Below are 12,500 nucleotides of genomic sequence, written 5' to 3'. Positions count from 1 at the left end.
AGAGCGAAAGGGCAGGAAAAGAGCGAAAGGGAAGGAAAAGAGCGAAAGGGCAAGAAAAGAGCAAAACAGCAGGAAAAGAGCAAAACAGCAAGAAAAGAGCAAAAGAACAAGAAAACATGAAAATAGAAGAGAACAAGAAAAGACTATGAAGAGAGCAAAAGAACAAGAAAAGGGCATGAAAAGAGCAAGAAAAGAGCATGAAAAGAGCAAAAAGAGCCAAACAGCAAAAGAGCAAAAAAATAAAAAGACCCAGAAGGGCAAGAAAAGAGTAAGACCAGAAGAGCAGGAAATGAGCATAAAAAGAGCAAGAAAACTGTAAGAAAAGAGTAAGAAATGAGCAAAGAAAAGAGAAAAAGGGCAAGAAAAGAGGAAAAGAGCAAAAGGAGTAAGAAAATATCACGAAAGGAGCCAAAGAAAAAAAGAACACGAAAAGAGCAAAACAGCAAGAAAAGAGCAAGAAGAGAGCAAGGAAAGAGTAAGAAAAGAGCCAGAAAAGAGTAAGAAAAGAGCCAGAAAAGGTGACGTAATCTAGGGAGGCGGCGAAGAGGAAAACAATAGGACAATATGCTGAGGGAAACTTAGAGGCAAAAGTGGGTGGGGTTGGCCTGGCTCTCTCTCTCTCTCTCTCTCTCTCTCTCTCTCTCGTGTGTGTGTGTGTGTGTGTGTGTGTGTGTGTGTGTGTGTGTGTGTGAGAGAGAGAGAGAGAGAGAGAGAGAGAGTTGGTGCGTCTGGCCTGGCTCTCTCTCTCTGTCGCGTGTGTGTGTGTGTGTGAGAGAGAGAGAGAGAGAGAGAGAGAGAGAGAGAGAGAGAGAGAGAGAGAGAGGAGACCTAGACACGAGAAAGAGGAAGTTGGAGGAAGTTCTGAGGAGACGGTGAGGGTAGGAGGGAGGGGGCAGAGGAGAGGGGAGGGAGGGGGGAAAGGAAGAGAGAAAAGAGAGAGATAAAGAGGGTGAGGAAAGAAGAGAAAGGGAAGGAAAGAGAAAAAAAGAGGAGTAGGGGATGGTGGAAAGGAAGAGAGAGAGAGAGAGAGAGAGAGAGAGAGGAGGGGGAGAAGATAAAGGGAGAGAGAGAAGATAAAGACGGCAAGGAAGAGAAGAGAAGAAAAGGGGAGAAGAGGAGATAAAATGGATAAGAAAAGAAGAGAAATGGAGAGAGAAGAGAGGAGAAAAAAAGATTGAGAGGAGAAAGATTTTGCTGCTCCTAAAATATCTGTAAATATCTATAATTATCTGTAAATAACAACCTAAAATTAAGTTATTTCTCTCTCTCTCTCTCTCTCTCTCTCTCCATGTGTGTGTGTGTGTGTGTGTGTGTGTGTGTGTGTGTGTGTGTGTGTGTGTGTGTGTGTGTGTGTGTGTGATTTTACTCAGCTTACGAGACACTTTCTAACTTCAGTAGAATGAACGAAAGAAGGAAGGAAGGAAGGAAGGATGGAAGGAAGGAAGGAAGGAAGGATGGAAGGAAGGAAGGAAGGAAGGAAGGCAGGATGGAAGGAAGGAGGGAAGGAAGGAAGGATGGAAGGAAGGAAATATAAAAGAGAAGGAAAGAGAAGGAGAGAGGAAGAAGGAAGAGAAGGAAAGTGAGGGAAGAAGAAAGGGCAGGAGATAGAGAAGAAGAAGAAAAGGGAAGGAAAGAGGGAAGCAAGAAGGAAAGGAAGGAAGAAGGAAGGGAAGGAGAAGGATAAAGGAAGGGAAGGAAGGAGAGAAGGAAGAAGGAAGGGAAGGAAAGAAGGAAAAAGGAAGGGAAGGAAAGAGGGAAGGAAGAAGGAAGGGGAGAGAGGGAAGGAAGAAGGGAGAGAAGAAAGAAGAAAAGGAAGGAGAGAAGGAAGAGAAAGAAAGAGACGAAGGTAAGAAAGGAAGGAGGAGAAAGATGAAAGGGAGGGAAAGAGGGAAGGAAGAAGGATGAGATGAAAAGAGGGAAGAAAGACGGAAGGGAAGGAGTGAGAAGGAAGAAGAAAGAGGGAAGAAAGGAAGAGAAGGAATGAGGAAAGTATGAAGGAAGGGAAGGCGAGGAGGATGGAAGAAGGAAGAGAAGGAGAGGGAAGAAAGAAGGAAGGGACGGAGAGAGGGAAGTAAGAAGGAAAGGAAGGAAAGAGGGAAGGAGGGGAAGGAGAGAGGGAAGGAAGAAGGAAGGGAAAGAGAGAAAGAAGGGAAGGAGACGGAAGGATGAAGGAAGCGAAGGAGAAGGAGAGGGAGAAGGAAAAAGGAAGGGAAGGAGAGAGGGAAGGAAGAAGGAAGGGAAGGAGAGAGGGAAGGAAGAAGGAAGGGAAGGAAGAAAGGGAAGAAGAGAAGGCAGGGAAGGAGAGGGAAGGATGAAGGAAGGGAAGGAGAAGGAGAGGGGGAAGGAAGAAGGAAGGGAAGGAGGGAAGGGAAGGAGAGAGGGAAGGATGGAGAGGGAAGGAAAATGGAAGGGAAGGAGAGAGGGAGGGAAGAAGGAAGGGAAGGAGAGAGGGAAGGAAGAAGGAAGGGAAGGAGAGGGAAGGAAGGAGGGGAAGGAGAGGGAAGGAAGAAGGAAGGGAAGGAGAGGGAAGGAAGAAGGAAGGGAAAGACAGAGGGAAGGAAGAAGACAGGGAAGGAGAGATGGAAGGGAAGGAGAGGGAAGGATGAAGGAGGGGAAGGAAGAAGAAAGGGAAGGAAAATGGAAGGGACGGAGAGAGGGAAGGAAGAAGGAAGGATGAAAGAAGAGAAGGAGAAGGAGAGAGGGAGGGAAGAAGGAAGGGAAGGAGAGAGGGAGGGAAGAAGGAAGGGAAGGAGGGAGGGAAGGAAGAAGGAAGGGAAGGAGTGTCAGAGCAGGAGCAAAAGTGGAGTAGTTTGGCAATTATGATTTGCAGGATGAAAGAAGGTGGAGGAAAGGAGGAAAAGTGGAGGAAAGAGGTGGGTGGAGGAGGAAGAGAGAGGGAGGTGGAGGAGGAAGAGAGAGGGAGGTGGAGGAGGAAGAGAGAGGGAGGTGGTGGAGGAAGAAAAGAGAGGGAGGTGGAGGAGGAAGGGAGAGGGAGGTGGAGGAGGAAGAGAGAGGGAGGTGGAGGAGGAAGGGAGAGGGAAAAGAGAGGTAGGTGGAAGAGGAAGAGAGAGGGAAGAGAGGCAGGTGAAGGAGGACGAGAGAGAGGGAAGAGAGGCAGGTGAAGGAGGACGAGAGAGAGGGAAGAGAGGCAGGTGGAGGAGGAAGGGTGAGAGTACAAAAGAGTACAAAGGAAAGCAAACAGCAACAGACCTTTATGGTCCTTTCGAGGCTGTTTGGTACAGAGTAGACTATGACTACAAGATCTATCTCTACATGCTGAAGGATAAGGGTAGTAAAGCAAGAAGGCTCCCCCCGCCTCCAAACCCTCCAGCCAAAACTGGCAAGAAAAAGTGAGAAAAACCACCACGCAGCATGGAAAAACTGACATGGAAATTTCATGGGAAAGACTGAAAAGGAAAAGCTACATTCTATAATACATTATCTATAAGCCACCAGTATGAATAACCTAAAAGCGAAAGTAGTAAAGTACAATGAATAATCAAATAAGTAAATAACTAATGCATGTCGCTATGTACGGGTACGTTAAGTTTACGAGGCGTCTGTGGACACAGTGTGGAAATTGCACAGTGCATAGTGAGGATATTCAGGGGTGGTGTGGCAGCCTTGCCTGGTGCTATTAAGGTAGGCAGAAGTCAATCAGGCCCCAGCTCCATTCATTCCACTGAGACTAGGAACTTTCCCATGCGGGACAAACAAACAAGTCACCTCCTGAAGCAGTGACCCCTGGTACGTTAAAAAAAATCCCGATGGTAGCCACGTAACTAACAGGGACCCTCAGTGATCCACAGCCCATCACAGGTCGAAAGTATGAGTAGTGACCGTTAACTCAGGGCTATCTGTGCAGATCCTAGTCTGTGCATATACTATATTTGCATTTAATAAATTGATCCAGGCTCTAAAAAATCTAAAATAAAATAAAACAGATAATTATAGATACACAAGTGTTTTATTCAGGAGTAAACATGTCAAGCTGGGGGTTGGATGCCAAATACTTATCCAGGCGACCTTTAAAGGTTTGTACTGTATTACAGTCTATTACGTTGGAGGGCAGTTTATTCCATATATTTAAAACTCTATTGAAGAAGAAATGCTTCACTTCATGCGACTGGAATCGTTTGCCAATTATTTTATGCCCATTGCATCTAGTGTAGTTTGAGTGATCAACTGTGAAGTATTTATCGACAGCCATGTTATCGTATCCTTTGAATATCTTGAATACTTGAATTAAATCTCCTCGTATCCTCCGTTTTGTTAGGGTAAAGAGAATCAGGGCTTCTAAACGTTCCTCGTACAGCTTATTTCTCAATCTAGGTATCATCTTTGTCATCCTTCGCTGCACTCTTTCAAGCTTTTCCATATCCTTTTTATAATACGGTGACCAAAACTGAACGCAATACTCCACGTGCGGGCGTACTAAAGAATTATACAAAGTGAGGACGATATTATCGGATTTATATTCAAATGCTTTGCCTATGAACCCAATCAATTTGTTGGCTTTTTTCACAGCTTCTGTACGTTGTTTGCTTGGTTTCAAATCATTTGTTATTATAACTCCTAAGTCTTTTTCATGGTTTACCCTGTCAAGCTGGACATTATTCATGCTATAACTTGCTCTTACATTTTTACTGCCAATGTTTAACACTTTGCATTTATTAATATTGAAATCCATTTGCCAGACTTGGGCCCAGTTAAACAGTTGATCAAGATCTCTCTGAATTGCCTGTCTGCACTGCTGTATCTGCTCTGTTACCTATTGTAGTATCATCAGCAAATTTTGAAATCTTACAACACAATCCTTCATCAATATTATTCATATATATTAAGCAATAATAGGACCTAACACTGAACCCTGCGGCACTCCACTTATAACGTTTATCCAGTCTGACTCTTTTCCATTTATTACAACTCTTTGCTTTCATCCGGTGAGCCAATCTTCTACCCACCTGAGAACACTGCCGCTGAAACCATGTGCCTTTAGCTTCTGAAGGAGTCTTTTGTGTGGAACTTTGTCAAAAGCCTTTTGAAAATCGAGGTAGACCACATCAACAGATTTAGTCTCGTCATACATGTTCAGTATATCATTGAAAAAGTCCAGCAGATTCGTGAGGCAAGAGCAATTATTACGAAAACCATGTTGTGAATCTTTTATGAGATTGTTTCTATGTGTTTTACAAACTTGTCTCTGATAACAGTTTCAACCAATTTGCAAACCACTGATGTTAAACTAATTGGGCGGTAGTTTTCTGGTTGGGCTCTGTTGCCCTTTTTTGAATATTGGGGTTACGTTAGCAGGCTTCCATTCATGTGGCACCTTACTGCTCTTAAGTGATAAGCTAAAACGTTCAGCTAAAGGCTTTGATATTTCATTCTGTAGTTCCTTCAATACACGTGGTGATATTTTGTCTGGTCCTGGTGCTTTATTCTCTTTTAATTTGTTTATTGCAAGCAGTACGTCGCGATCGCTGACTGTAATGTCAGTGATTATGTTGCCCTCTTCTATAGGAATTGGGGAAACAGTAGGAATTGTATGTATATTTTCTGTTGTAAATACTGACGTGAAGAAAGTATTAAGAATTTTCGCCATCATAGTTTCATCATCAGTGTGCTCTCCATTACCTGTGACTAAGGGACCGATTGATGGAGTTATTACCTTGTTGCTTCTTATGTAACTGAAAAATTCTTTGGGAATTGATTTACTGATACTTGCAATATGTGTCTCAAGGTTTTTCTTACTGCATTTAATTAATTTTTTGGCATTTCGTCGAAGGGCATCGTATTCATTTTTATCACTCTGACTCTTTGTGGTATTATAATTCTTATATACAAGATTTTTTGCTTCTAAACAGTGTTTAATGTTGGAGTTCCACCATTTAGGTTTAGAATTTTTGGCGGGCCTTCTGTTGTACATAGGAATACATAATTTGATGGCACTGTTGAGAGTTTCTGTAAAGTAACTCCACGCGTCATTGATATCTAAAGTTTCGACAATGGGATGCCAGTCAACTGCACCTGCAATTGCCTTTAATTCCTTAAAATTTGCTCTCTTAAAGTCGGGTACTTTCTCACAACTGGCCTTGACATTGTCTTCACTGAAATTAACACTAAACGTAACTATGCGATAATCACTTGTACTAAATTCTCCTACAATAACATTACTCACTACATTTCCTGATGTAGCTAAGACAAGATCTAGGATGTTAGCTCCATGTGTTGGATAATTTACAAATTGATACAAAGAACTTTCTTGCAAATTTGTATATAGGTCTGACCCTGTGTGTGAGGATAGGGCTTCTCCCCATTTTGGAACTGGTAAATTAAAGTCACCAAATATTACAGTGCTTTGCATACAAGATAGTTCGGCAGTTTGATTGTAGATTTCATTATTGATGTTGAGTGGCTGACCAGGTGGACGATAAATTAACCCAAGAGTGATTTTATGACAATATTCATTTCTAAGCTGAATATAAATAGTGTCGATGTTTTCAATACATGGCTTGGTAATTTCGACTGGATGAAATCCTGATTTAACGTATAACAACACGCCGCCCCCTGCCCGATTCTTCCTTTCTCAGCTGAAAATGTGATAGCCTGGTAAATTAAACTCTGCTAGAATATCTCTCTGCTCAGTATTTAGCCACGATTCTGTTACTCCAATTACATCATAATCTTCGGTAAAGGCAAGGGCCTCTAAATCAGAATATTTATTGCGTTGACTACGAGCATTTGCAAGGATTGCTTTAATGTGCTTTCCTTTCTGATGTGGGGGGAAGGGAAGGAGAGAGGGAAGGAAGAAGAAAGGGAAGGAGGGAAGGAAAGAGAGGGAAGGAAGAAGGCAAGGAAGATGAGGAAAGGAAGAAGGAAGGGAAGGAGGAAGGAAGGAAGGAAGGGAAGGAGGAAGGAAGGAAGGAAGGAAAGGAAGGAGAAAGGAAAGGAAGAAGGAAGCGAAGGAGAGGGAAGGAAGAAGGAAGCGAAGGAGAGAAGGAAGGAAGAAGAAAGGGAAGGAGAGAAGGAAGGGAAGGAGAAGGAAGAAGGAAGGGAAGGAGAGAGGGAAGGAAGGAGGGGAAGGAGAGAGGAAGGATGAAGAAGGAAGGGAAGAAGGAAGTGAAGGAGAGGGAAGGATGAAAGAAGGGAAGGAGAAGGAGAGGGGGAAGGAAGAAGGAAGGGAAGGAGAGAGGGAAGGAAGAAGGAAGGGAAGGAGAGAGGGAAGGAAGAAGGAAGGGAAGGAGAGAGGGAAGGAAGAAGGAAGGGAAGGAAGATGGAAGGGAAGAAGAGAGGGGAGGAAGATGGAAGGGAAGGAGAGGGAAGGATGAAGGAAGGGAAGGAGAAGGAGAGGGGGAAGGAAGAAGGAAGGGGAGAGGGAAGGATGAAGGAAGGGAAGGAGAAGGAGGGGGAAGGAAGAAGGATGGGGAGAGGGAAGGATGAAGGAAGGGAAGGATGAAGGAAGGGGAGAGGGAAGGATGAAGGAAGGGAAGGAGTGAGAGTGTGGGGCAAAAGTGCAGTAGTTGGGTATTTATGATTTACAAGATGAAGGAGATGGAGGAAAGGAGGAAAAGTGGAGGAATGAGAGGGAGGTGGAGGAGGAAAAGAGAGGGAAGTGGAGGAGGAAGAGAGAGAGTGAAGAAAGAGAAAGGACGAAGGGGGGAGAGTGAACGTGGCGGAAAAAGATCGGAGGGAAGGAGAGAAGGAGAGGTGAAGCTTAGAAAGGAGGAAGGTAAGTGGAGGTGAGAAAGTAGTGGAGGAGAGAGAAGAGGGGAGAGACAGAGAAGAGAAGAGAGGGAGGGAAGAGAAGAGAAGAGAGGAGAGGAGAAGAGAGAGAGAGAGAGAGAGAGAGAGAGAGAGAGAGGTCCTAAAATCAGAGAGGGAATGAGGGGGAGGGAACTGAAAAATATGGAAGGAGGAAATGGGGAAGGAGGAAGGAGGGGAAACGATGCCTGGAAATTAAAGGAGGGAGGGAAGGAGAGGGAGGGAGGGAAGGAAAGGTAGGAGGGAGGGAGGGAGAGAGAGGGACGGAGGAAAGGAAAAACGGAGAGGGAGAGAAGGAAAAAGGGAGGGAGGAAAAGATGCAAAGAGTATGGGGAGAGGAGGGAAGGAGGAAGAGAGGGAGGAAGGAAGAGATGAAGTGAATACAAGAAGGAGGAAGAGAGATATGAAGGAAGGAAGACACGGAAGGAGAGAGAGAGAGAGAGAGAGAGAGAGAGAGAGAGAGAGAGAGAGAGGACATACGAGAAAAAACAGAAGGATGTTTTATTAAAGAAAAAAATAACAAGAATAAAAACAAACAAAAGAAAGCAGACAGATAAAAAACAACAAATAATCAAAATACTAAAAAAAAAAAAAAAACTGAAAAATAGAGAGAAAATAAGGAAAAAAAAAAATAAAAAAAGCGAATAGCAAAGTTAGCGTTGAAAGAAAGAAAACGAGAAACAAGGGGGAACTTAAATAAAAAATGATAGTATGATGGAAAACGGAAAAAACTATGGCGTAAAGTATGAAAACAGTTCTCATGGGTGTAGAGAATTTTTTTTTTTACCTCTCTCTCTCTCTCATTCTGACTCATCGCATTCCATTCTCCCTGTCTCTCTTTCCATTCCCTTCCCTTCCTCTCCTCTCCATTCTTAGGTCTTTCTCATTTCACTCTCCCCCTCTCTCAATTTCACCCTCCCTTTTCTCTCCTTCTCCTCTATATCTCTTCTCTTTCACTCTCCTCTCTTCCTACCTTTCCCTCCATCACATTCCCCCTCGCACATTTTCTCTCCTAATCCTTTTCCCTCTTACACCTCCCCTTTCCTCCACTCTCTCATCTTCTTCCTTATTTCCCCCTTTATATTTCTCTCCCTTCCCCTCTGAGATTTTTCCCCTCTCTCCTTCCACTTACCTCTCCACCCTCTCGTTCACCTCCTGCCCTGCCCCTCGCCTCACTTTTTCCTACTTCTCGGCTCTCCTTTCCCCTCCTGTATTGCCACATTTCAGATTTCCTCTCCCTGCCCCTGCCCCTGCCCCCCCACCAGCCTGTGCACTGGCCTGGACCACCACGTAGCCCCGCCTGCCACTACGTCACTGTATGTACATTTTATTGCCACTGGTGTGGGTCTGGCCTTATACCACTACACCCTGCACACACTTGCTTCCTGCACTACCATATCTATCTACAGTATCTATCTATATATACATACATACATATATATACTGTATATGAAGCAGGGATGGTGAAGTAAACTAAACTATTGACGAATTTATAAACTGTACATGTCTGTATATGTATGTACTGTACTGTACAGATCCTGCGTGGGTACGTATGTAGGAATGTATCCACGTATGTAGGAATGTGTGCGTTACATAAACAATATCGTCTAACCGCACCAGCCAGCAATGGTACTGAGAATGACAACCACATGACAGGGCAAATAAGGCCATCAACAATGTACAACCCCGGCACCACAGCAGGCATATCCCCAGCACCACAGCAGGCCAATCCCCAGCACCACAGCAGGCCAATCCCCAGCACCACAGCAGGCCAATCCCCAGCACCACAGCAGGCCAATCCCTAGCACCACAGCAGGCCAATCCCCAGCACCACAGCAGGCCAATCCCCAGCACCACAGCAGGCCAATCCCCAGCACCACAGCAGGCCAATCCCCAGCACCACAGCAGGCCAATCCCCAGCACCACAGCAGGCCAATCCCCAGCACCACAGCAGGACAATCCCCAGCACCACAGCAGGACAATCCCCAGCACCACAGCAGGACAATCCCCAGCACCACAGCAGGACAATCCCCAGCACCACAACTCACGGAAATACCACAGGCGGCCATAGCACCGCTTCTGTTACACTGCCACACGCCCACAGGCTGCTAGGTAACGCTTCTCATTAGAACCATCCACCTCCCGAAAAACGACCCTTGCCTGGACCACCTACACCTTGGCATAGTGAAAAATAAATAAATGAATAAATAAATAAATAAATAACTTCCCTTCCTGACAAATACAGACCCAGCACGCCCCCTACCTGTCACCCCTCGTTCCAAGCCGTCAGGATCAACAGTGAAGGAAAGTAGCAGGCAGTGTGCAATAACAACTGATGGGATGTGACAGGATGTGAGAGGAGAGAGGAAGGTGATGGAGGAGGAGGAGGAGGAGGAGAAGGAAGGTGGGGTGGAGAGATTCGAAGATGACAGGAAGAGGCGGAAGTGAAAGGAGAAAAAGAGAGGAGAAGGAAAATGGCAGGAAGGAAGTGGGAAATAAAATATAATGGAGAGAGAGAGAGAGAGAGAGAGAGAGAGAGAGAGAGAGAGAGAGAGAGAGAGAGAAATTTTATATGGAATAATGATCAGTCCAACTTTTATTATTTTAACCTCGTCTATACTCCGTCCACTGCAAATTGGCCTAAAACTGCCGTCTCCTATACTCTTTTCACTCCAACCTGGCCTAGATTTTCGTCTTTTTGCGCCTATATCACGTAGGTCAGCGGCAGAAGGAGACAATGCTGCAACTCTACATAATTCCCAGGGCACTTCTTCGTGACTAGCATACTCTCCAGCGTCAGTCTCTTCTTTCAACCCAGCATTCGAGATGGAGAGATGAGATTTTTGGGCCAAGTCGGAGTGAAATGAGTACAGTTGAATCCCCATATGTATTACTAAACATTCATAGAAACATCAATACTTAACCCCCCCAAAAAAAAAATTAAAGCATGGCGTCTTAAAAAAAATGCATGGCGTCTTAAAAAAAATGCATGGCGTTTAAAAAAAATGCATGGCGTTAAAAAAAAAAATGCATGGCGTTAAAAAAAAAAATGCATGGCGTTAAAAAAAAAAATGCATGGCGACTTAAAAACAAATGCATGGCGTCTTGACAAAAAATGCATGGCGTCTAAAAAAAAAATGCATGGCGTCCAAAATAAAAAAAAACATGGCGTCATCAGACACAAAAATACAAAAACAAATCAAGCTAAGAAATTAATCTTCCTTTTTCTACCTCTTGAGGGCCCGTGTTGTCAAATATGGAGTCCTATCGTGAGACTGGAGGATGAATGACTAGTAACCAAGGAGACTCATCCCTACCTCATACCTAAGACTTATTGGAGGATAAATTGACTTGTAACCAAGGAGACTCATTCCTACCTCATTACTAAGACTCACTGGAGGACAAATTGACTAGTAACCAAGGAGACTCATTCCTACCTTATACCTAAGACTCACTGAAGGATAAATTTGACTAGTAACCAAGGAGACTCATTCCTACCTCATACCTAACACTTACTGGAGGATAATTTTGACTAGTAACCAAGGAGACTCATTCCTACCTCACACCTAGAACTCATTGGAGGGTAAATTTGACTAGTAAACAAAGAGACTCATTCCTACCTCATATTTAACACTTCAAATTTCACACAGCCTTAAGTATTCAAGGTGTGAGTGGCCCAGTTCTCTCAGGTGAAGGCAGACCCACTACAATAAAACTATCTAACAAAAATCTTCCCTAAATTTATGAAACAGAGACGTCTTATTCTAACCTCAATTTCGTACGACCTGTGTAATGGCGTCTTGTAGCGTCTGACCTTGGGTTCTTTCTTCCTTGCACACACACACACACACACACACACACACACACACACACACACACACACACACACACCTGGACTCTACGTATCCTAAAAGTTCTATGTCTACTTATTACTACCATACATAAAGCCATACTCTCTTCACTTCAACTTGGCCCAAAATTGACATCCTTCCAACTTGAATACTGCAGTGACATGAGATTACCAAAAGATTATAGTGATAGTCACGAAGAAGTGCTATAAAAAGGATGTAAACCCTACCAATTACTACCATACATAAAGCTATACTCTATTCACTTCAACTTGGCCTAAAACTGACATCTTTCCATCTTGAATACCGCACTGTGACGTGAGATTACTAAAAGAATACAGCGATAGTCACGAAGAAGTGCTATATAAAAAGGATCTAGAGTGTATTACGTAGGCGAAATAGTGTAACATGACCAAAAAAACTGGGCCAAGTTAAGGTGAACAGACTGCAGGAAATTATGCTTCTTCTCAGCGATAGTCACGAAGAAGTGCTATAAAAAGGATTTAGAGTATATTAGGGAGACGAAATAAACAGTGTATAATGACAAAAACCTGGGCCAAGTTAAGGTGAATGGAGTACAGTAAATCCAACTTCTTCTCACCTCAGTCCAAAAGAACACAGCGATAGTCACGAAGAAGTGCTATAAAAAAAAGGATGTAGAGTGTATTACGGAGACGACATAAAGACGAAATAACGTAAAATGACAAAAATCTGGGCCAAGTTAAGGTGAAGAGACTACAGTAAATCCAGCTTCTCCTCCTACAGTAAATCCAGCTTCTCCTCCTACAGTAAATCCAGCTTCTCCTCCTACAGTAAATCCAGCTTCTCACCTCAATCTCAAAGACCTGTGTGGTGTCGTCAAGCAGTGCCACCTGGACCCTTAGCGTC

General features: G+C 43.9%; 1 protein-coding gene across 1 annotated transcript in view; it reads right to left on the bottom strand.

Annotated features, from left to right (window-relative positions):
• Ptpmeg (protein tyrosine phosphatase Meg) overlaps nt 1–12,500 on the bottom strand; it is a 422,625-nt gene that overhangs the window by 403,954 nt on the left and 6,171 nt on the right. Inside the window, exon 2 of the mRNA XM_080283952.1 lies at nt 12,443–12,500. This exon is cut by the window's right edge and continues 98 nt beyond it. Coding sequence (XP_080140078.1) covers nt 12,443–12,500 — 58 coding nt within the window. The remainder of the gene's footprint in view (nt 1–12,442) is intronic.

Source organism: Coenobita brevimanus, chromosome 99 (genome assembly GCF_032717465.1).
Source record: "Coenobita brevimanus isolate Jiangsu-jjx chromosome 99, ASM3271746v2, whole genome shotgun sequence".
Lineage (NCBI taxonomy): Eukaryota > Metazoa > Arthropoda > Malacostraca > Decapoda > Coenobitidae > Coenobita > Coenobita brevimanus.
Note: the sequence above shows the minus strand (reverse complement) of the source record. Positions and strands in the feature narration are given on the sequence as shown.